The sequence below is a fragment of the Xiphias gladius genome, chromosome 10, assembly GCF_016859285.1.
Source record: "Xiphias gladius isolate SHS-SW01 ecotype Sanya breed wild chromosome 10, ASM1685928v1, whole genome shotgun sequence".
NCBI classification, from domain to species: domain Eukaryota; kingdom Metazoa; phylum Chordata; class Actinopteri; order Istiophoriformes; family Xiphiidae; genus Xiphias; species Xiphias gladius.
The window spans coordinates 18,804,129-18,827,528 of NC_053409.1; the positions used below are offsets into that span (position 1 = coordinate 18,804,129).

General features: G+C 42.7%; 3 protein-coding genes across 5 annotated transcripts; 2 read left to right on the forward strand and 1 right to left on the reverse strand.

Moving 5' to 3' along the window:
* The first annotated feature begins 201 nt into the window (after nucleotides 1-201).
* LOC120795291 (endophilin-B1-like) lies at nucleotides 202-7,745 on the forward strand. 3 transcript variants are annotated; one of them, XM_040137095.1, is made up of 11 exons: nucleotides 202-309; nucleotides 579-720; nucleotides 3,298-3,426; nucleotides 3,624-3,757; nucleotides 3,913-4,005; nucleotides 4,196-4,279; nucleotides 4,386-4,409; nucleotides 4,554-4,643; nucleotides 4,990-5,090; nucleotides 5,810-6,091; nucleotides 6,175-6,314. In XM_040137095.1, the coding sequence occupies exons 1-11, from the start codon at nucleotides 253-255 to the stop codon at nucleotides 6,206-6,208; spliced, it is 1,170 nt and encodes a 389-aa protein (XP_039993029.1). In that variant the 5' UTR covers nucleotides 202-252; the 3' UTR covers nucleotides 6,209-6,314. The 3 variants fall into 3 exon arrangements, with proteins under 3 accessions (XP_039993029.1, XP_039993027.1, XP_039993028.1); XM_040137093.1 differs by having other exon boundaries at nucleotides 5,810-7,745; XM_040137094.1 differs by lacking the exon at nucleotides 4,386-4,409 and having other exon boundaries at nucleotides 5,810-7,745.
* Nucleotides 7,746-11,956: 4,211 nt separating this feature from the next.
* LOC120795679 (pentraxin-related protein PTX3-like) lies at nucleotides 11,957-13,958 on the forward strand. Its single transcript, XM_040137768.1, has 2 exons — nucleotides 11,957-12,189; nucleotides 13,230-13,958. Exons 1-2 carry the CDS (start codon nucleotides 12,054-12,056, stop codon nucleotides 13,868-13,870), a joined length of 777 nt encoding a protein of 258 aa, XP_039993702.1. The 5' UTR covers nucleotides 11,957-12,053; the 3' UTR covers nucleotides 13,871-13,958.
* A 2,057-nt stretch (nucleotides 13,959-16,015) lies between these two features.
* On the reverse strand, nucleotides 16,016-21,789 carry slc35g2a (solute carrier family 35 member G2a). Its single transcript, XM_040137697.1, has 2 exons — nucleotides 21,519-21,789; nucleotides 16,016-17,710 (listed from the first exon to the last, which is right to left on the reverse strand). Exon 2 carries the CDS (start codon nucleotides 17,682-17,684, stop codon nucleotides 16,323-16,325), a length of 1,362 nt encoding a protein of 453 aa, XP_039993631.1. The 5' UTR covers nucleotides 17,685-17,710; nucleotides 21,519-21,789; the 3' UTR covers nucleotides 16,016-16,322.
* Nucleotides 21,790-23,400: the final 1,611 nt, after the last annotated feature.

Here is a 23,400-nt window from a genome sequence, read left to right on the forward strand (position 1 = left end):
AACGGCCAACGACACAGGTGCGTGCACTTGCCTCGCCTTTAGCTCGGCCGGGGCGGTTCGTTGACACCGACCGGCCGCTAAAATCCGGCCGGTAAAGCGAGCGGCGGTCGTCGGTTTCTGGGCCATGGCGACGTCTGTCGACTGTTGTCGGTCCCTGGGCTCTTTTTTTTTTATAGCTAGCTCAGTCCGGCTGGGCCGTTGACGTTCCAGTTGGACCGCCGGGGGACAGCGCGCGACCTTGGGGACGTTGCCATGGATTTGACGCGGCTGGCGGTGGATGCTGGTCAGTTCATCAACCGGGCTGTTCAGGTAAAAAAAAAGAAAAAGACCGGCGGAGGAAATAAATGCTTTTACCGAAGGGCAGAATTAGCCGTCTGTTCAATAAACTGACTGTGGTCGCGGTTTATTGTTATTCCGCAGTCACGAGATGTTTACGCCGCGCTTAACGGCGGCGTTAGGACATCGAGTCACTGCCATTGTATCTTTTATAAAATGCTGAAAATAAACACCAGTTCAACAAGTCTTTATTTTTTTTCGAGTGGCAGAAGCTTAAATGTTGTTCTGTTATTCCGCTCCAGTACACGGGGGAGAGTATTGGCCAGGCGGACAAGACAGAGTTGGACCCCGGTCTGGAGGAGCTCCTGGCCCGGGCAGACGCCACCAAGACCTGCACGGACAAGATAATCTCCCAGACTGAGGTTTTACTGCAGCCTAACCCCGGTGAGGGAGACTGGCTGGTTTATTTTATTCCGAGGTTGTCTTGAGGTCCCGAAAAAAGACCTGAGAGACACCTACCAATGTGTCATTTCAAGACAGACATATATTATTTCTGTTTTTGTCAGAATTAGTTCATGTCTTCAGCAGCAAATTCAAACGTTTAGAAAAAATCAGTTACATGATTGCCTCTCCACTGACCTCTAATAATTTAGAGTATTTACCTTTATGACATTGAGAAAATAACTATTTTCTGGATAAACATCTCTTATAAATAAAAGTACCCTATACTTCTACGTTATCATCATTTTCCGTGTAAAAGGACAAAACAACTAGTATTTATGTATAACTAATCAGAGGTGTTTTGGGGGCTGCGATCTCAATGAGAATAGCCACAAGATACGGTACTTGTACATTTAGTGTGTTGTATCTTGCGTGTAGATAATTAACTGCTCCAACATTTCGCCCCGACACACACATCACCTTCACCAAACCAGAGCCCTGGTACACACACACTCCCATTTAGTGGGCACTAGCGATAATGGTGCTCTCGAATGACGGCTATGAGTCTTCACCTCCTAGACCCGGTATTGCAGCTTTCTTTGCCCTCCCACTATAAATAAATCTCCCTTGCGCTCTTCTGTTTGCTTTGACTGTAACAGGCCTGTTCAGATGAAAAGGCATCATAACTCTCTTGCCTGTTTGAATCCAATTACCTCAGCTAATGGAATTATGAGTGGTTGTGGTCTGTAATCTGTCAAATAAGGAGACCATTCGGTTGCCAGAAATGCTGATCTCATACACTAATTCAGCATCGAGGATATATTTCCAGATCATGTCCTGTTTATCTATCGACCGAGGGCTTTTAGTTAAGCAGAATCATTGTTGTTTACCTTATGTCTATCTAATATGTATGGGCTTATGGGAAGGACCAACAGTTTGCAAGCAGCTGCCCACCGTTTTCAGCTGTGCAATTTACAATGCTTGTCCTAGTAGTATACAGTATTACACATGTGCAGGGGGTTAAGTAATGTGTTAAGTGGTATGTTAATGTCCATGTAGACTGCAGTATCCTGACACATGTTTTTGTCTGTCTTAAGGTTAAACTGTGTTTTGTGAGGTATTTGTTTGTGTGCTTTGGCACATTCAAAAGTTACTTACAGTATTTGGACAGTTACACATTTTTTTGTTTTTTCAAAAGCGATTGAAAACATTCATGTGAAATCGAACGACATCATCACATTTAACATTTTGTGGAAAAAATTATTTGCAGTCAATGACTGCCCGAAGCTTTCAACCCATGGACATCAGCAGACACTTTCTGTCTTCCCTGGTGATGCTTTCCCAGGCCTTCAGTGCAGCCGCCTCCAGCTTTTGCTCCCTTCTCTCTGCCTTTAGTCTGGTCATCAGCAAGTGGAATACTGCTCAGTCGGACTGAGATCAGGTGACTGACTTGACCAATTGAAGATATTCCACCTCTTCACCCTGAAAAGCTCTTTGGTTGCTTTGGCTGTACGTTTAGGATCATTGTCCTGCTGAATGGTGAAATGTTGTCCAGGGATATTTGATGTATTTGTCTGAATGAGCTGAGCACAGAACGCTCCTGTATACCTCTGCATTCATGCCGTTGCTTCTGTTGAGAGTGAAATTGTCAAAAAATGCCAGTGGGCCAGTTCCACTGGCAGCCATACATTCCCAAGCAGCAACAGAACCACCGCCATGTTTGACAGGTGGTGGCTTTGGGTCATGAGCTGCTCCTTTTTTCCTCCACATTTTCCTCTTTCCATCATTTTGATAGAAGTTGATTTTTGTTGAAATTCGTACCAGGACTGTACCGTTTTCTTTTTGTGTGTATTTTTGTGAACTGCAGCCAGGCCTCTCTGTTTTTGAGGTTTACCCGGGGGCTTGTATTTTGTTGTGAATCCTGAGGTTATGGTCATGAAGTCCTCTCTTGATCGTTGACAAGGAAACATGTCCGCCTACATTCTGGAGAGCGTTCTCCACTTGTTGTGCCATCATAAAGGGGTTTTTCTTCACCATGCAAATGATTCTTTGCTCATCCAAGGGACTTGTTTTCCTCGGCCTACCAGATCTTTTGCTTTTTTCTAGTTTTCCTGTACAGACCTGCTTTTTTAGACTGTACCCAGCTGTTGATTTTGGCAAACCAACTACTTTTGATATCTCTCTGACATATTTTTGCTTTTCTTTTCTTTCTTTTTTTTTTTTTTGAGCCTCAATAAATTCTTCACTTGCATAATGATGTCTTTGTTCCTCATACTGACAGACAACTCCACCTCAATCAGCTCTCAGTTAACTCTGAGCCATTTACAAGCTCATTTGTGCATGAACTACATTTTTAACAGCACACAGCTGCCCAAGTAACATTTAGTAGCCAAGTGTCCAATTACTTTGGAACACTTGCAATTTGGACGCTGTGTGTTAAAGGGATACCCCCACATATTTCTTTCTATATTGATGTAAACCTACTCAAATTAAAGCTCAGACTTGGCACTTAAATGTGGTATTTTATTGTTATGTAGTATTATTATAAACTTGAATTGACCCTTGACTTCTGATGAACAGGAGTGCGGTTCGAGGACCGGCTATATGAGCATCTGGATTGGAGAGTCCCACCTCGGCCTCACGCCCTTGAGGTTCTGGGAGATCAAATGACCCAGGCTGGGCTAGAGATTGGGTCCAACACTCCCTATGGTGAGTCTAAATTATTCTGAATATTCTTGGTCTGAAAAGTATCATTTACACACACATCCATAAATACAATATTGAATACTTGCTTAATCATGTCATATTAGTTTCTTTGTTTTGTTTTTTTTTACATCATTTACATGGACATGCTAAGATGTTCTCAGTGTGTATTCTTTTTAAACCGCAGTATGTTTTGTGTTTAGGAACTGCACTGCTAAGGTGTGGAGAGGTTCAGAAGCAGTTCAGCGAAGCAGAGAGAAAGTTTGTCCAAAGCACTAACATCCACTTTCTCACCCCTCTGAGGAGTTTCACTGAGGGGGAATATAGAGCCATACAGGTAAAACACACATATACACACCCATCATCTGTATATCGTGGCACTGATATACCAAAACATTTTTAGGTTTTTAATTTCTATTCTCTTTCACCATTCTTCCCGTCATTCATGTTTAGTCTGTTGTTTGTATACTAAACAAGCGTGTTTGTTCATAGGATGAGCGCAGGATGTTGCTGAACAAGCGTTTGGACTTGGACATAGCTAAAACTAGGCTGAGGAAAGCCCACGAGGCCGACCGAGAGGACAGTGTGAGTGTCAGTGATGGTGTTTTGACTTTCACCGATTCACCGAAACATAGCCTCTGAATACATATCAGTTTCTTGGGTAAATGAATCAGACCCAGAGTACAAAAACACACCAAAATGCATTTCCCTATCATACAGTAGATATTTTATCTTCTTATTTCACCTTCCTGCTCTTTTTTTTTATTTTTGTCAGAACCTGAATGCAAACCCACTGGACGAGGACTACTTGTCTCATGTCTCCTACATGTTCAGCTTCCTGCGTGTTAAATGGCTGAAGGTCAGTGGTTGCATACAGGGACATGAACATGGACAGACACAGCTGAAGATGCTGTTTGGTCACTGAGTACATCACTTGTCCTCCTCTGTCTCTTTCCTCCAAACAGATATGGGCTCAGCAAATCGCTCAGGTAAATTCATGTTTATATGTTTGTATGCACACAGGATCTGATAGAAATAATCTATAACGCGAAATTTTCAGAAACAAAGCTGGTAATATGCGGACATAAATGAAAGACCATAGAAGATCATTTTGTGTGTGTGTGTGTGTGTAGGCAGAGATGGAACTGAGAATCTGTCAGAGTCTGTTCGATCGACAGTCAGAAATTACAAGACGGCTTCTGGAAGGAATAAACAACACTCACGTATGTGCACACAAACACACACGCACCGAAAGATACAAAATAAGATTCTGTCGTATTCTATAACATTGTTCAAGCCTTTTTATCAAATTCCCAATTCCTGGCAAAATTCTGCAGTGTTTTCTGTTTTACAAAGTATATATGATAAACGGTTTTCTGTGGTTTGTCATTCAGTATCTCTCAAATAGGAAGATTGCAATCTGTTCAAAATTAAATTTGTTTTTATTTTGTGGTCTCAGTTTTTTTATTTTTTTTAAAGTAGCTATTACTTTTTTTTAAATGTTCAGTATTTTTATTTCACAGCCAAACTCTGATGTCGTGTTTTATTTGTCTCCTGTACTTTTTTCAGACAAACCACATGCGGAGCCTGACTGACTTTGTGGAGGCTCAGGCCTGTTACTTTGACCAGTGCAATCATAATGCTCAGGAGCTTCAGAAACAGCTGGCAAGGTCTGTAAAGCCTGGTTTACAACACCTAAATAATAAATCGTTATAGAACCAAAGTAATGCTGCTTGGAAACCCTTTCATGCATTTCAATCCATGTCCTCAGTTTTTATTTGAATTGAGAATTAAACATTATTTGTACACAGTACTATCAAACTACAATTTGAAGCTGTCCAGTGAAACCCATGCACCTCCAATCATGGCAATTTTTAATGAGGTGTTCCTTTACGGGTTGAGAAAATGCTACTGCTTCTTAATCTCTATAAATAATTTAAAAAACCATTAGCTTATCTGAAAAATGCTTTGTCACATAGATCATAACAAGGCTGTTTAAATGCACAAAAGTTGACATTTTGGATCATCATCAAAATTTACTTTCAGTGAGCTTTCATTAGGCGTTGGGCTTTTTTTGTTAGCTCAGTACAGATGGTAAATCATTTAAAACTATTTTACACAAGTCTCTTGTAAATTCAGAAGCCAAATACCTCACCAAAATGTATATAGTACAACTTGGGATTCAATCCAATACTTTTTTATGTGAAACTATAATCCAGTTGGCAAAGGATTGCTGTTAGCAAGAAGATGCCCAACCACTAAGATGCATTTGTAAGAGAAACTCAGGATATTTGGTCTCACAAAGGAAAAAGACTATTGGGAATTATTTTTAAAACAAATTCAATTATTCACATTAACTACTTGGTTATGATTTTTTTTCTCCTTACAGCATTCCAACAGTCCTCTGCTCCAATAACTGGCAGTCAGCAATTAGTAATCAGCAATTAACCAGCAACCATGTAGCCAATGAGCCCATTGGGATAAATCAGGTCACTCCACTTCCCGTAGTTGTCCATCAGCTTCCAGACATCAACCAGGACTCATGGACTGCAAATCCACCACCCGGAACTGGAAAAAGAACAACAGATTCCCCTGTAACCACACAGCCACCGGACGAGACAAATAACAACAATAACAACAACATTTGCTCAAGTGACAGCCAAGAAATCAGGTACCGTTCAACAGCCAATCAAGCATTTGATTATGTCTGTACATCAAATTCAGACAGTCACACAACCGATCACGTCTCAGCAGCCAACAGGACAGTCAGCACACACACGACAACTAACAGAACAACTGCTGAGTCTCCAGCTTCAAGCAAGACAGTGACATTCAGTGCAACAGCTGCAATAACCAATGGTGCAGCCAGTGCAATGACAACAACATCCTCTCAACCTTCACAACTCAGTGGAAGTGTGAACGAGTCTCAAACAGCAAATGCAGTGGCTAGTGAGACCATGACAACCAATGCCATGGCTGATGAGCCCCAAAAAACCAATGAAACAGCTAATGAGCAGCCCACCATCAATGGAGAAGATGTCCAGGAGTCATCATTAGCTAGTCAGGATATGGTTCAGTAGAGACTAATATCTGGTGGGGGATGTCACGCCAAGCCAAAGCATGTCAGTCTGGGACTGGCTTTAATGAAGCTTCAGCTGAATTACACCACTGGTAAATGACATCATAGAGCTGAGAACAAATACTTTATTAGAAAAGTATAGATGCACAATCATTATAGCATGTGGTACAGTAAAAAAGACTTTAATTAATCCCATAGGGAAGATAATGTGAAGTGGTTGTAAAAGTGCTTATTTTTCTAAACATGATATAGTGCCACAATAATTTTAGCTTTTAGGATTATTCATCTTATTATTATTAATTATTAATGTTGTGTGAAAACGATGAGTGTTGCGTATCAGTTCTGTCTTGTGGCAGTAGAAATAATGTTTTCTGGCCTCAGGCTACAAGTCGAAGCCTCACTGAATTACTTTATCTGCAGCCTGTGACTGTGAAATGATGATTTCAGTCAATATCTGTGGAATTAAAACTTTATTTTCACATTTAGCAAAATGAGAACTAATTAACATAGGAAAACTAATCAAGCTTTGTGCCAAGTGTATGTGTGTAGATTTGTTGGTGTGAATATATTAATTCATGTATGTGTGTGTTTGTGTCCATGTCTGTCAGTGACCCATGTGCACTTGTGCTTACAGCCCATCCAAACCTGTGACACCTTTAGAAAGAAGTGTGTGTACGTGTATGTGACCTTCTACAAGCTGAGGTCATTTTCCATATGAAACATGTCACTTGTGTGTTGGGGAGCCCAGAGAGGTGACGAAACACCAGGTTAAACAGGATCTTTATGCTGTAGCACGGTTCAAAATACTCTTCCTCATTCACGCTCTGGGTGTTGCCCCCTACAAACGCTCAAATCACGCACTCACTTTTACCCTTTTACCCCCTTAAAGCCCCCGTTAGGTGAAATGGGTAAAAGTTTTCCAGATGTTGTTAATTTTCTTCGTGAGGGCAGCCCTGCTCTACTGTGATGTGGGTCCACTCTGGGGACCCTGGAAGGAAACACACACAATTTAGCATTGGCCCTACTGATGTAATCAGCCACTGACTCTATCCTCTATGGTTTTGTCCCAATACGTAAAGATGCGTGTGGTTTTGGATAGCTACAGTATTCACATTGTAGTTGCTGCCTGCCAGTTTTCAACTGTGCGTACATGCAGTCATGTTTCAGTCACATGTTGTTCATTGAGCTGATGTCAGTGCGACACTGGAGTTTTCACTTTTCTCATCTGAAAATGTGGAAAAATAAATATCCAAACAGTGATGTCATGTCAATCCAAATCGTGTGAGTTCTATCTTTGTTTCCAGCTGAGGTGTTTCTGTTATTTCCTTAAATTTGCTTTTCGCCATTCACTCATATACGTTTTCCTACCATCCAAACCTCTCTACACCTAGATTTACAAAAACACACACACACACACACACACAACTATTTCCAGGTCGAGGTTTTGATCCGGCTTTCCAGGCCAAGTCTAGTAAAATTTCACACCTCTCTAATTAACACAATCCTGGCACACTGTGAAGCTTTTGGTTAAGCTTGGCTCGCGTCATTATTATTAATTGTGTTTACCTGCATAACATAATAATGATACTCCGAAAACACTGACATAATTGTGTTTGTTTCTCCTGTATTTTGCTCCCACTTCTCTCCTGTCAGAGGCTTTACAAACAGATTAGATCGATTAACCGCAGGGTGTGTGTTATTGATCTCAGTAAAGTCAGGAGGCCCGTGGTTCAATAACATTGTAAACACTTATATCACGCCACTATATCCACTCTACATTTTTAGAGGTGTCTCACAGGAGGTGCAGTCAGCACTTAAAGAGAGATTAAATAGTGTTTTTTTCCTGCAACTTTTCCTATGACTCAGCCAAACAAGAATAGATTCTCCTCAGTGTGTCCCTGGCTGCTCGTGAGTGCTTTTCCGCCACACTGAAACAGCAAGTCGCTGTTACATTTCCAACTTATTTTTATCATTTCTGGTATGCTCCCTGTCCAACAGCAGCTCTCTCTCTGGTCTTCACATGAGATGAGTGAGTTATGAAACCCGGTAGAGGGAGTAGGGATTCTTGTTATTATATTTCAGTCATTTAAAGAAAACAAAAAACAAAAAAACTGTCATTAGGCGAAGACCAGACAATTGCCATAGAATTTACAATAGTCTTGAATTCAGCCTGAAACATCAGATTCATTGGTTTAAACTCATGCTGAACTTTGCTAATTAGCGATAAACACAAAGTACAGCTAAGGGCTGATGTGGGTGTCAATAAATTTGAGGTATTTAGTCAGAAACTAAAGTACTGGACAAATGAAAATTTTGACTTGATGGTGATCTAAAGTCAGACGATCACCACAGGTATTATAATTCATCATGAAGGGGACATGAATGCCGACCATCCAATAGCTGTTGAGACATTAGAGTCTGGACCCAAATGGTGGACCAACTGACTGAGAGACTAACATTGCCATCTCTATAGAGCCATGCCGCTAGTATGGCTAAAAATTCCAATAATACAGTCAACTCTGAAAAAGAAAGTGGTATGAAAATGCTGTGAATGATTTTAATTTGGTTACAATTCTCAATGTGCTACGATGTCCAGGGTTGAATATGTGGAGACACTGTGCTGATGCATTCATGTACAACAAATCACCATGATTAAGATCCAGCAAAAAGGTGGCAGCGACCAGCCTTCTCCTAGCTTCTAAAGAGAAACAGGATTAGTGTTTTCAAATTAAATACGTTAATTGAGCCATATTCCAACAGATAACATCCTTTGTCTTCCCCTGAGCTGTAACAATGTCCACCATGTCTACAGGCCTCCTGCAAGTATTAAAAAACATCAGCTTTGTTTTATCTGCATTCAACACAGGTTTGAGTTCAATGAGCTAACAGAGGCGGACTGTAGTTTGCCTGTGCATCTGGGTGAGTAGATCCAAAGGTATACTAAACCATATCATCTGCGTAACAATAAGTATTTGCTCCATGTGTATTAACACTTAAATTACTTGTGTAAAGAGAAAATAAAAGCAGACCAAACACGGAGCCCTGAGGTACTTCATTTAGTATAGTAAGGCAGTTTGAACTGAGAAATAATCACTAAACCGGTCCACTGCTTGGTCAGATAAACCTACATGAAGCAACGTTTGATTCAGCAGGGCATGATCCACACTGCCAGAGGCTTTGTTTAGCTATTTTTAGTAAAGGATTAAGCTTTAAAATAATCATCAACTAAGACACTCCTTTTAACATCATCAACAACAGAATTACATGTCTATTTTCTTACAATGGCTTTATTGTTTGACTGTCTCTTCTATTTCAACTGTATCTACATGGTTTCCTCTGCTATACTGGGGACAAAAAGGGGGAAACACCCAAGAATATCACACAGTTCTCATAAAACTAGCCTGTGTTGGCTGACTGTGTTGCCGTGTTACTATGCGGTTTCTTCAGCAGTCAAGTCCTGTTGCTGTTTTAAATCAGCTGTTTTTAGCCAGGGTAAATTCTGCTGACAACACCCACTGTCCCATTTTCCCTTGCATCTCTGGTGTCGTCAGGGCAACCCAGCCAACAGGATCTGTTCTCTTCTAATTCTCTCTGGTCTGAATAAATTTGGTGCTAATACACAACCCAACTTTCATCATCTCTATGTCTGTCTTTTCCCTTCCCGTCTTCCTTACTCTGTTTATGTTTTCATCTTTCCCTTCATCTCTCATCACTCCTCCCCCTCAATACCAGCTGGGAGTGTTTTGTGACAGCTAAGCTGTAGGTGTGGTGTGCAGGTGGTGGTGGTTAACAGCGTCTGGCGGCTCCTGATAAATGTAGCTCCTCTGTCATGGAGTCCTAAACTGAACTCTTCCTCTGCAGGTCCTCTCTTTTCCTGAGATAGACCTGCCAGCTTCCACCCCAATTAGTCCCCCTGCTACAATTATAGCCCGCCAGAATGAGAAAATCAGACATAGTTACTGGCAGACATGCTGACATCTACAGTTGGGAGCTCAGCCTGGAGGTCTGCAGAGAGTAGGAAGGTCAGGACTTTTCCTCGGACCTTGACATGTCCTACTTCTGCTGCCTAACCCCAACACCTGTTGGCCAGAACACTCTGTCTATAAGAATAAGGTCATTTGGCCTCACTAAGAGTCCAATACATCCTGAATCCTCTTCACATAATGTCTTACCGACAGTGTAGCCAGGAAACAAAATACAAGCACAGCTAGGAAGCTAATTTCACAGTGTTGCTTGGCAACTAAATTTAATTTCAAGTACTAAAAGCGAAATCATCTTAAAATATAATCCCGACTCTGCAATGTTCCGACTTTTAGGTCAAGGGATTTGGTGTTGATACTCAGAACAGGGAGTGAATGACTCATCAGTGAAAAGGTTAAAAAGGCAGACAGACCTGGAGAGTGTGTTGGGATTGAAATGTCCTGTGGAAACAATGTAAATATGGCTGTAGATGACTCTGATATTTAAGAATGAAGCTCAATACAATGTTATACATCTAGAAATGACAAAAAGTACCTACTTTATTTGAGGGGATCATTACATCTGGGTCACTGATAACTACAAAGCAATTTGTCAAGAAGATAAAATCGATTTATAAATTGCATATTGTGGCTGTGTTTCAATATAGATATATACATATTTTTTTCCAATGTCGATGTTGTATAGTTTTTTTTCTTCAGTGCGGCTACAGTTTCATTTCTTTTTTCTTATTTATACAATTTCTGTGGGTACAGCTTGGAGCTGCATTTTAATGTGTAATCCTTGATTGTATACTGACGATAAAGCTGCACCGTTGGCTCATGAAACATCTTAAAGCTAAAATATCGAATGATATATAGACGAAGATATTAAAGATTTACGTGACAGTGGAATTTGTTTTCATTTGCCTGGTAGAGATTTTATTTCATGTCATTTTGACCTTACACTGACAGCTTGGCTGCCTTACAAGTAGAAGAAAAAATCTCCAGAAAGATTCAACTGTGCGTGACTTTTTTTGTGACAGCGAGTGAATGCAGCAGAGGAAAAGAAAAAGGGTAACTGTTGGTGTACAGGATATGTGCTCCTACCTGTTTTTTTTGTCAAAGTTGAAACATAAATTCTTAGAGAAAAATCCCCCTTTTTTTTTTAAAGAGACATAAACTTCTTTTGTCTCGTGGGTAATCCTCTTTCCCTCTTTCACTCCTCCATTTCTCTCATTCATCTCCTCCCTCTATCCCCTTTTTCACCCCAGCTTTCCCAGTGCCCCTGTAATTCTCCCTCTTTCCCCATAATACCCCTATTTCTGACTCAGTTTGACTTTTGACATATTACCTCCACCAAAGCATTACTCACCCAACCTACACAGCACCCCCACTGCTGTCCCACCCTCCCCAACTACTTCCCTCCCTCCTCCTCTTGCTGAGTTTATAAGTCGGCACCCACAACAGCTGGCTCAGTGTGAAGACCTTTACATACACTGAAGGGGGGTAAGAGAGGAAAACTGGGTGACAAATACATCTGATAGTAACACGTTCTTTCATGATATTCTTATCTGCAACACATTCAAAGTTTCATCATGCATGTGTTCTGGATCCGGCATGTGCTGTGTGTGCTTGGCTTTGTGGTTGCATCCTTGTGTGTGAACGAGATTGAGTATGAAGGGAACTACGCAGACAACTATGACAATGAGATCTTTCAGGACCAGCAGGACGGTGAGTTTTCTCTTATTTGTCCTTTTGTCTCTTTTGTTTCCTGCTTGTTTGAAGAGATGGCCCATTGTGAAGAACAATGTCCTCGATAGGATAAAAATTCCTACCTCTGCTCACAGATCTACCAAATTGCAGTAATTAAAATGTAAGGTCAAGGGACATTTTCATTTTAGCCGTAACACTGGTTCAAAAAGAGCCAGGGAAAACTGGTTTTAAATACTATGCTTTTCACAAATGGAATGAGTTACAAATGTTTTGAAATCACAATCCCTTAATTTCCCACTATATATGTATCATGATTGTGTATGTAAATTGTGTGTTGGGAATTCCTTTCTGTCCATCTCCATACTGCAGGTTTATTTCGTATCACTTTATACAACAATTTATGGAGTAAATATCTGTACTCTATAAATAATTGACAAGTCCCTGATTATTCCAAGATTTGTAGCCTATTTCTTCAAGTTTCCTACCCCAAAACTACTTTGCTACACCTCAGCATTAGTACCCCCGTCGTCATTTTGGAAACGTATACCGTGTATTTTATATGTTTGTCGCTAACACTTCCATCTGAGTTTCAAGAAATTTCCCCAAAAGCCCCTTTCATTACCTTATTGTAGCCCGGCAGCTTTTTTAGCATATCATGAAATACATTGTGCCATAATTTCTTTCTGGGTTAAGAAGAATATCAGTATTTTCACCATGTCCTAAACTTTAACTTTTATATCCTAGTACTGTACCCTAGGTACCCAGCATTTACAAAAACACTAATTTATTTCTCATTTCCTCTTAAATGCCCAATTGTTACTCCCCTGTTCCCCATTGTCTTGTTTTCTTCCACTACATTTAAGTACCAGTTGGGAACCGGTAAGTATTTTTATTGGTATCTGATTTATAATCTGAAGTTACACTGCTGCCAAATTGAATAAATAAATGATAATATTTTGGTTACATTTGGTTAATATTTTGGTTATGTAAATGTTAATAACTTTTTAGTTGCCTATCAGACTGTATAAGTGATGCATCCCTTTGGTTGCTGTCTACAGGGGAGTCTCCAACCACTCTAACCCAGGCTGCAGATTTTTCCCGCTGGGACAAGCTTTTCATCGCTCTGGAGGACTCCCACATGAGGCAGAACATGCTCTTGGAGTCTGTGGAGCAGTGCTTTGGAGGAATGGTCTCCCTCAGGACCCTGGTGGAGAAGCTGACTCGGGGGACATGCCAGGAGTGTGTACCCAGCATGGAGTCTGCATGCAGGAAACAGGCAGAGCAGGTTAGTCTCAGGATGCAACGAGGTTTGGCGGAGCTCAGAGAGGAGGAAGCAGAGAGGGAGAGGAGGTTAAACGCTACCTTGCAGATGCTCCTGAAGAGTAGTCATGAGGATAAAGCCCGGCTGAAGCGGCTGGAGGAAGGTAGCGGTCACAGAGTGGTGCCATCAGGACCAGCAGACAGCAGGATGGGACTCCAACCAACACCAAGACCTGAAGGTTTAGGGGCAGCTTTTGCCTTGGGGATGAAGCCGTTCCCATCTGGCCCAACGGAGCAGGAACTGACCTCAACACTGGACAAGGCCACAATGGAAAAGGCCCTGGTTGCCATGGCAACAGAGCTGCAGAGGGTCCATCTGCAGCTGAGCAGAGTGATAGAGCAGACAGAAACATTGAGGAAGGACAGAGGAGACACATAAATTCCCCAGGAGGAGAGAATAATAAAAACCCTGGAAACCTTTTATGTAGTTTTTAAAGGGCCTTTTTATGTGAGCTTCTTTATGTTTTCTGACAATTAATTTAAATACCATAAATGTTGTGGATTTACTATAATGAATAAAAACAAATTAAACAATCCAATCAGCCTCATGGAAAGGTTTCCTCCCTCTTCCCTCACAGTAATCAACTCATTTTCAGAGCTGCATACTTACAGTTGCATGCTTCCACTTTCATTTGTCTGAGTCGGTGCATGTGCTTTGCAGCGCTCACACCACAACCTCAGTGTCTGTGCAGTTGTGGTGATGTCTGCAAATATCTACGACCACAAGAACGTGTGTCAGAACTTTTGGTTTGTGTTCAATTCTGGGCAGGTCTCTGCCTCTCAATAGTTGATTTATGAGTTTATATGCCACGAGAGCATGACTTACGATGCTCTGGGTGTTTATGAATTATGAAGCTCTGCCAGAGCTATTACACTTCCACCCGTCCCTCCTGCAGTCGCAAACACACATACACACACACACACATTCATTGTATAAACCACAGAGTGGCTTGTGCTGACTACAGGTACTTTCTGTGTATTTTACAGTTTCTGTGTGATGGTCTTTGGTCCCAGATCACTTCTTCATTCATTTTTTAAGTGTTTTTACTTTTGTTTCTCTAAGAGCTAGAGAGGAAATTGGGCAAATGAAAAAACTGAAAGAGGGAAAAGGAGGATGAGGACAGGGCGAAATTATGATGGAGAAATATTCTTTACTTTGGTAAAGATAGCTATACCTCAATGTAAAAATATTCTATTACATGGTTTATCAGTAAAATTTACCTAAGGGATCAAGAATAAAAGTACTCAATATGCAGTGGAAACACCCCTGTCCATGAAATATTATATATCATATTATTTAATGATTATTACCGTGATTAACATGTAAGCAGAGGTTTAGGGTTGTAGCTGGTGAAAGGGAGCTAATATCAAAGGATTCGTCGTTTATTAAAAAAATCACACTTTATAAATTGGTCATAGGTTATTTAATGTAAAATCTGCAGAGTAATAAGCAATTTACAGCTGTCAAATAAATGTAATTGAGTAAAAAGTAAAATATTTCCCTCTGATAGGGTAGATGTATAAATAGCATTAAGCAGAAGTACTCAAGTAAAGTACAAGTATGTTAGGTTTGTACCTCAGCAAATGTACATTCCACCACTTCGCAAAACATAGCAGCAAGGAACATTTGAAGCTTGTGTGAGTTTATTTAGGCCAGCGCACAGGCATCACACAAGTAGTTTCACTAAGGAACGACTTACAACCATGGCAATGTACACATGTGCCCGTGGCTGTGTATGTGTGTGTGAATGCACCTTCCCTTATAAATCTGCAGCTGGGTGGAGAACTGCTGGCCAGATTTTAAGGTTTTGATTTTGTTTTTTGTTTTTTTGCTGGTCTGTTTCATTAAATGTCACAGCTAACAAGATGCAGAGGAGCATTGAGTAACAAGGGTAATAGTAATAACTAATATAAGGGGCTTCTCACGACATCTGTTTTATCCATGGTATCCACACTGGTATAATCAATGAGCAGGCTCTTGTTTTCATTATAAGTCTCCATCTGCGCAATGTGTGCGGGGATCTTAGGGAATGGAAGCTTTGTCGTGTGTTGTTCATTCATTTTTTAATGAAAAGAAAAAAGTGACAAAGAGGGAAAAAAGGAAAACAGGAGGCTAATGATGAGGAAAATAGGATAGACCCAGAAAGAGGAGCGCTAGTGCTCGTGTGTCTGACAGGTAGTTATTAGATACAAGGACTGGTCTCCACACTTAGAATGGTGGTTTTATTAGCCAGCTGTCCTGACACAGCACAATAAGCAGCCACCATCGGCCTTGCTTCCTGCCCTGGCTTCCTTTCGTTCCGCTCCCTCCCTTTCATCGCCATTTCGTGTTCTTCCATCACTCTCCTTCCTCCCCTACTTCTTATCTGTATGCCAATCCCATCATCTTCCCTCTCTCTACCCCCGTTTATCTTCCTCTGATTGTGTGCCTCACTTCTCTCCCTTGCCTCCCATCTCCTGTTTTTTCTCTCTCTCACCGGCGGGCAGCAGCCAAATAGATGGCATCAATTCTTGGCCAATCCTCTGCCCTCTGGTAAAAGTGACATTACACTCTTGTGAAATGTAGCTGATATACACACAGCCTCACACACACTCTTAAGAAGGCAAGATCTTGATCACAAGTGGCTTCAGGAATGCATTGTGTTCATCAGAGAGATTTTAATGTCACATCACATAGTCACTATAACAGACAACACAATATTGGCACTTTCCCAAAAGCAAAGAGGACATTACAAAATAGATAAAGCTCCAACAAACATTTAGCAGTCTCTTATGTACACTGGAACCAATCTCATGAGGGAGGGAGTGAGCAGAAGGTAAAGTGGAGGTGTCTATTTGATGGGCGAGTCCAGAATCTCCTCATACTCCTCCCTCTGGCGCCGCCCGCCACCTCGAGAGGGGAGCAGCTTCATCGCCACCAGCCAACCGACGCTCAGTATGACCATCACATTGCCGACGACTTCAGGCGCAGTGGGAACCAACGGCAGCACAGCCAGATGCAGCAGCATGGCAACAGGTACCTCCAGGCTCTGCGAGGCGGACACCAGAGCCGGGTGGAGTCGTGTGAGGGCGTGCGTCATCCCCAGGAAGGCTGCTACCGAGCATGCAACCAGGCCCAGGACCAGGCCCCAAGCTGTGGCACTCATAGGCCAGGACCAGCCCTCCTGGAGCAGAGCCAAGGAGGCTGAGGCAAAGAGGCACCCCGTCCAGCTTACTGTGAACAAAGCGGTACCAACTCCCACCCTTTCCTTCAGGGAACGATACCCAACCAGTGCTAGGGCCATCCACAGTCCTGCAAGTGCCGAAAGAGACCAGCCGAAAGCACCTCTCCAGAACACAACCGGGTCAGTGGGTGAATCTGAGTTGCTCTCATCTGCTGTTGGAAGTAAAACAAGCCCCAAACCACACAGCCCTGCAGCTATGGTGATCCCATCAGCCAACCCCAGCCTCTCCTCCAGGAGCAGGAAGGCCAGAGTCGCTGACAGCACCGTGGTTGCCAGGCGCCAGGTTGTTGTGGCGCTTCCAGGAGAGATGAAGGTTAAGGATGAGTAGGCACAGCAGAGGGAAAGTGAGTAGGCAATGCCATAACAGAGCAGACGTAGACGATAGCCCTCTGGTCCGAAAGGGTTCTCCCCCCTGTGCAGTGGTACAGCCACAGAAAGGAGCTGGACAATGGATCGAACTAAGAGTAGAAACAGGGGGCCGAGGCTGAAGCGTTCAGAGGCCAGGCGGGTCAAAACGATCGAACAGCCGTGAGCCAGCGCAGCACCGAGCAGCCCCACCCAGGTGAGCCGAGACGCAGACACGGACGCCTCCCCAAAGCTGGCCAACTGTTCCCCTACCCCTCTCCCAGACCCCTTTGCTGCTTTGGATGCCCCCTCGCTTCCGTCTCCTGCCACGGCAGCCTGGGATTTGTGGACTGTATCCTTGTCTTTGTCTCTGGAGCCAAACAAGGTCAGAGGCCACCTCCTGCTCTCCGTCAGATGTTTCCTGTCTGACGTCTCCTCCAGGAAGGAGCCAAAGTCCTCAAAAGACGGGGCATCATCGTAGCCATCGTCCCCGGGCTGGGGGAAGTGTGTGTGCACTCCAGGTTGGGGGGAGTATGGGGTGTGTGTGGCGTATTTGGCTGTGACAGTGTGAGGGTGGATCTTTACTCTCTTCTTAGAGCTGCCCAGGAGGTGAGCGGACTCCATTTTGAAACTTCAGAGAAGACAGACACCTGTGAGGAAAATCAAGCAAACTTTTAGAGCCATATGCAATACATATTTTACACATGCACTCCAGAAAAACCTCTTTCACGCTGTCTCTCCCTGGGATGCCGCTTGATATCTAATAAATCTTTAATATCCAAGATAAAAAGAGCAGTGACTCACATCTTCCCATGTGCCCTACGTGTTTGACAGCGAATGTACGTAAGCTCTGCCCGTCTGAGCAATCACCAGTTTAACTGATTGTTCTGTGTAATAAGAGTTCGCATTGAGTCCCTGTCAACAGAAACATAGAGAACCATAATGGCAGATAAGCAACGCTATTATCACGCCTTCTAGTCTTCTTGACTACGACCTTCACGGAGGGGTAGAGATTGTTGTCAGTGACAGTTACGTAAGCAATTGCTTCCTTCCCCATTTGTCTTTTATCTATTTCTGTCTCTGTCTCTTTCCCTTCCCCTCGCTCACTCTATACATTCAAGCAGGGAAGATAAGAAATATAAAGGTACTGCGCACATCAGTTCTGATGTTGTCAGTCTCTCAAAATTAGATAAGTTGGTTCTTAAAATATATGAACCCCATGTGCATCCCATGTCTCATCTTGATCCACCTCCATCTTCATAACATCCTTCTCAACCATCTCCCCCCTCTTCCTTTCATTCTCCATCTCTTAAACTTTTCTCGTCCTGCTCCACGGGTGACTAACTCATAAGTGACGTAATAGTAGCTCTCTGCAGCAGAACAATATGGCCATGCAGCTGCTATATGGCACACGGCTGCATTTCGGGCTGTAAAACACTCAGTAGTCCACCGGTTACTGTGGGAGTAGGGGATACTTTCACATGACATAATGTTTATCCACACAAAAGCATACGGAGCACAGTGCTCAGTTATTTCCCTGGAGCCACTGGGTATTACTCAGTAATTTGGCTACTTAGCAAAAGATTTTTTTTCTGTCCTTCTCTTTATTGTATTTGGAAGAATTCCATATTTGGAAATGCAAAAGAAAATACTTGCATTCTTTAGAACTGTTTTTTCAAAATCATTGAATAAAAAAAGTGTCAATAAATAAAATGAACTGATAAATCTAATGGCTTTTAGTTGTGATATATTATTTTATGACTGAAGAATTTCCCAAGTTTAAAGCTTCTTGAGGTTCTTGGCTTTATTGATTCATCATGCTATTGCTATTTGCTCAACCTCAGCCAATTCATTTTTTTAAAAAGAATTTGTCAAATAGATTATATACAATATACAGTAACTAAATAAACTAAATTAAGTTGAAAAACAGAGACTAAAGATAGACCCAAAGCTATAGTATGTCACAGCAATGCTTACACGCAGCTCTCAAATGGTGGCAAAATCACAATTCACAAACGTTGCTTTCAAAGAGCAGATACATTTCCAATTGTTAGATGCAGGTTTGCATATATATGCCGTTTGTTTTGATTAGTGAACCATTTCAAAATGAGCGAGAGGAAAATTGTGGTGAAACGGGCCTCGAGCAGGGATGGTCACTTCAGAATCAAAAAAAAGTGTCAATTTGTAAGAACACTTGGGCAGAGCAAGAAACTTCAAAGAATACATGACAAACACAAGAATGGGGAGATATGGATCAAATCTGCTATCATGGTAAAAGTTGTCACTTTATGTTATTTTATGAAATGATACATTGATATACATTAGGAAGTTTTCCGGAAAATCAATTGAGAAACAGTTTATGGACATAATAATTAGATAGGAACCTCTGTTTTTGGCTATTCCAGCAAATTAAACACCTGTCAGGCCGTGGCACTTCTGTATATTTATGCAAAAATCCTAAAAATCCAATTCTGGCATAAAGCAGTCCTGCACATTGATCGGTTACAATTAGCTAATATACCCAGAGATGTAACTACCACAGTATAAACAGTATGGCAAATCTCAGCTGAACAAATATGATTAATTCTTGTTATACAGTGCATCATTATATCACCAAACCTGGACAATTACCACACATGTATGACAAATGTGCATCCTACCGGGTTGTAAAAAAACATCACTGCAGTTTTGTTAGATTCAAGTGATCAGTTTAAGGGTCTGGGTGAATGATCTGGCTGCAGCACAACTTGTGGCTGGCTATGTGGCTTTTGCTCTCCCCAGGGATGTGTAGTATTCCCATCTTTGAGCCTGCATCGCCCAGTTACAAATCACAACCGCTGGGAGGGTCGCGGTGTGAGCGCTGTTTGCTGTGTGCCTCTACCCGGTTAATGGCAAGTGCTCATAGATTATTTAATATAAAATAGGTTGTAAATGCCTGGCTTTGGAAATATGGATTTTGAGGAAATTCCACTGCCTGAATGGCTTGAAAGTGAGCTTTTCTTTCAACTACTGAGCCTGAGTTCCTCCAAATATGCCCTGTACTGAAATGGCGAGATGTGAATCTTGGTTGAATTACATTATAAACCGTAGCTTTATGATTTCAAAGCTCCACTGAACGAAATAAGAAAAAAATAGCCACAGGCATGAGGTTGCACTTGTGACATACGCGAGGATCTAGTCATCTACTCTCACCAAAGGTTAGATCAAAATCTGATCAGCTGCTCTATGAAAGAACGGATTGTAAAAAGGGATCAGGATGTTCCTGTCTGACTCTTCTCTCCTCAGTCTGTAAAATGTACTGTTCTGGGTGATTTCGCCTGCCACTGCAATGCTGCTGCTGCTGCTGCTCCTGCTGCTGCCGCCGCCACCACCTCTGCTGCTGCTTCTCTCCAAAGCTTGAGTCGCACCTCACACAACCTTAAAGTGAGCCGCTATGACCAAACCCCAGACCTCCACAGCCTGAAGACGGCAGAAGATAAAGCTCACAGGAGTGAGAATGCTCTCGCTCAGTTTGAAAATTTAAACAGTTGACTGTCCACCTGGTGTATTTACTTCTCCTGTAATTTATTTACAGCCTTTAGAGGCAATAACATCTTTTTTATTGACTATTAATACATATAAAAAAAGATTTATGAATGGTACTCCTACACTGTTAATAATTAAACAGTCTGAACGCATTATACAGCTGTCAGTGCTTATATATTTAAAGTAAGACTGATCCGAGCTAATACACTGAATTACATGTTATCATAGAGGTGAAAACAGGTGGGATTATATTGTTTAAGGGTTGCTGCACGTTATTATGTAAATGCATGTGTATGTGGGTTTAAGTGAGTGGGTGTGTGTCTGTAATGTTGAGGGAGATGTTATTCTCAAGGTTATCTGGGTTCCTCGGCGATGCGCCCCTGTGACGCCACAAGGTGGAAAACACACGCGCGCGCACACACACACACACACACACGCGCACACACACGGAGAAACACAGAAGGGTTGTGCTGCATGTGTTGCCCCTTTTAGACTCAATGAAACAGTCGTTTTACATCGTGGAACATCCTACCCCTGCTTCTTCCCGCTCCGAGGATGACGGTTTGGCCAACCCTGACAGACTGGGAGGTCGTGTTGGCATCTGTCAAAAGGCGTGTGTGCGTGCATTATGTTGTGGCCTACAATGACAGCCCGACCCGTGACCCACGACGAATCCTTGAATGGAGAGAAGCGCGCACTCGCTCACACCCCCCCCCCCCCCCAGTGGGCGATGCGCCCGCGGACCGGCACGCGGCGGCGGAATCAACCGACCCCGGTTGAGCTCCCGGACGGTCTCCCAGTCACCGACCTGCTGTGGTGCTCGTGTTTCTGAAGAAATGTGGTCCAATCAATGAACCACCAGTTGGGTTATTCATAGCCCGTTGTCAAAAAAAAAAAAAAAAAAGGCTCCTACGCCTCAACTCGCCTGCTTACCGGCAAACCAGCGGATGATCCCACCGGGTTGAACTTCACTCTCGGTCGGCCTTAGTCATTTACCGAGCATCTGCAACGCTCCATCACCTCTTCTTGGCCATTTGTCCTTCTGCTTCCTTCAACCTCTCCCTTTTTTGTTTTTTGTTTTTTTTCTCCTGCGGCTGTCGGGAGCGTCCCTCCAGAGCACCGCGGCGCGCCTCAGCCCGGCCAGACCCGACACCTGCGGTCACCTCACTCCACTCTGCTGGAGGGAAAATGTGCGTTTCCTGCCCATCCACCACCCTCTGATCACTGACACCGATGCTCCTCCTGAGCTTGGCAAAAGAGAGAGACGGGGGGGGGGGGGTAATGATATAAGTTCTGAGCATGCGTGGCAACCACTGAGCCCCAGCACTTATCACCGTGTGTTCCGCCTGTCACCCCGCTCTGTGTGTGTGTACATATATAAAACAGCAGTAATAAAAGTCTGTCTGACCAAAAGTGGACTGTCAGACTGGACCACTATTTCTACTAATTAAAAAAACAAAAAACAAACAAACAAAATGATATAAGTGCAAAGTTGCTTTTATTTATTTATCTTTTTCTAAAAGGTGTCAAGAGGGGGTCCTTCCCCATAGCCTGCAGCGACGCTGTGAGTGATGAACACAGACTGGGACATGAAGACACAAAAGCACCTTCTCGATGTCTTTTCTAAAGTGGATAGTTTAACTATATTGTCTTTAACACTTAAATATTTTGTTTTGACAAATATTCGTGTAGTGTTGCACTCTACTATTACTAGAAGTCACACCTATCTAGAAAAAACCATTAAAGAATGTAATTGATAACTATGGATAGTGGATACAGGTTTTATTACTGGCAGTTAATGTATGAAGCCAATATAGCAGTGGCTACTTTAGTACTAGTGTTTTATTATAGTTAAAAAAAAACCTCCAACATTTTCAAAAACTTGGTGGCAACTTTACGTTGATTTAAAACTTTAGCTGCCCGTGGTTTTCCATCCCGTTAACAAGCCTGCATCCGCAGCGTAGTATGGCGGTGTGCAGGCCCGGTCCTCTGCATCTGCTGTACAACAGCCTCATTAGTTATATATATTTATATGTAGCACAAAAATGTGTACAGAGCTCTCGCTCTTTCATGTTGCAGTGAAATGTTAGCTCCCCATGGCTTTACATCACATCACATCCTGCTACTATCTCCAAGCAACAGGCAACACCCTCTAACACACTAGATTTAGTAAAGGACTGTTACTCTTTTTCTTAGAGCTTCTTTCTCTTTCCAAAAGAAAAGTTGGGTGCACCTTTGGCAGGTCACGGCGGTTAAGTTCTTGGGAAATGGAATGAAAGGACCATTCAGACGTTTCCACGCTTTTGGGTTTGCATCTCAGGCAAACTTATTGTACTTTGAAGTGCCGCGCCCAGAGGAGACCCGGAAGACTCAAAGGCAATTAGGGATAGCATTAGTGTTGCCGGTCACTGCAACACCTACGCCGTGTTTGTGCACAAACACCGCCACTACCGGTGCCGGCCGGGGCCTGCATGGGCCCTGCGCTTCGAGATGGTGGTGGTGAGAATGGTGAGAAGAGATTCACCACAGTGGAGGCAGGTTTCGAAGGAGTTTCTCATGCTGCTCTCTCTCTTCCACCGTGTGACTCACATACTCCGCACAGCATCTCACGCTTTCATCTCTCCGCAGCCCGACAGTGATTGCTTTGACATTTCGCGACCGTAACACTTGTACCCTGCTCCATTTCAAGCTGTATTAACCTTTGCCAAATGCAGCTGGGTTCACTGTTTGTTAGTTTGGACCATCTTGCTGTTTAATAATAAGCCTCTGGGTGCTGCTATGATGTTAGCACAGGAGATTGACTCCTCCTCTGGGA

Bases quoted from the DNA above. Each gene is read 5' to 3' on its own strand.
- LOC120795291 (XM_040137093.1), top strand. From the start codon at position 253: ATGGATTTGACGCGGCTGGCGGTGGATGCTGGTCAGTTCATCAACCGG. The intron at 721-3,297 runs GTGAGGGAGACT...TCTGATGAACAG, and splicing joins TTTACTGCAGCCTAACCCCG to GAGTGCGGTTCGAGGACCGG. The intron at 4,410-4,553 runs GTAAATTCATGT...GTGTGTGTGTAG, and splicing joins GGGCTCAGCAAATCGCTCAG to GCAGAGATGGAACTGAGAAT.
- LOC120795679 (XM_040137768.1), top strand. From the start codon at position 12,054: ATGCATGTGTTCTGGATCCGGCATGTGCTGTGTGTGCTTGGCTTTGTG. The intron at 12,190-13,229 runs GTGAGTTTTCTC...TGCTGTCTACAG, and splicing joins CTTTCAGGACCAGCAGGACG to GGGAGTCTCCAACCACTCTA.
- slc35g2a (XM_040137697.1), bottom strand. From the start codon at position 17,684: ATGGAGTCCGCTCACCTCCTGGGCAGCTCTAAGAAGAGAGTAAAGATC.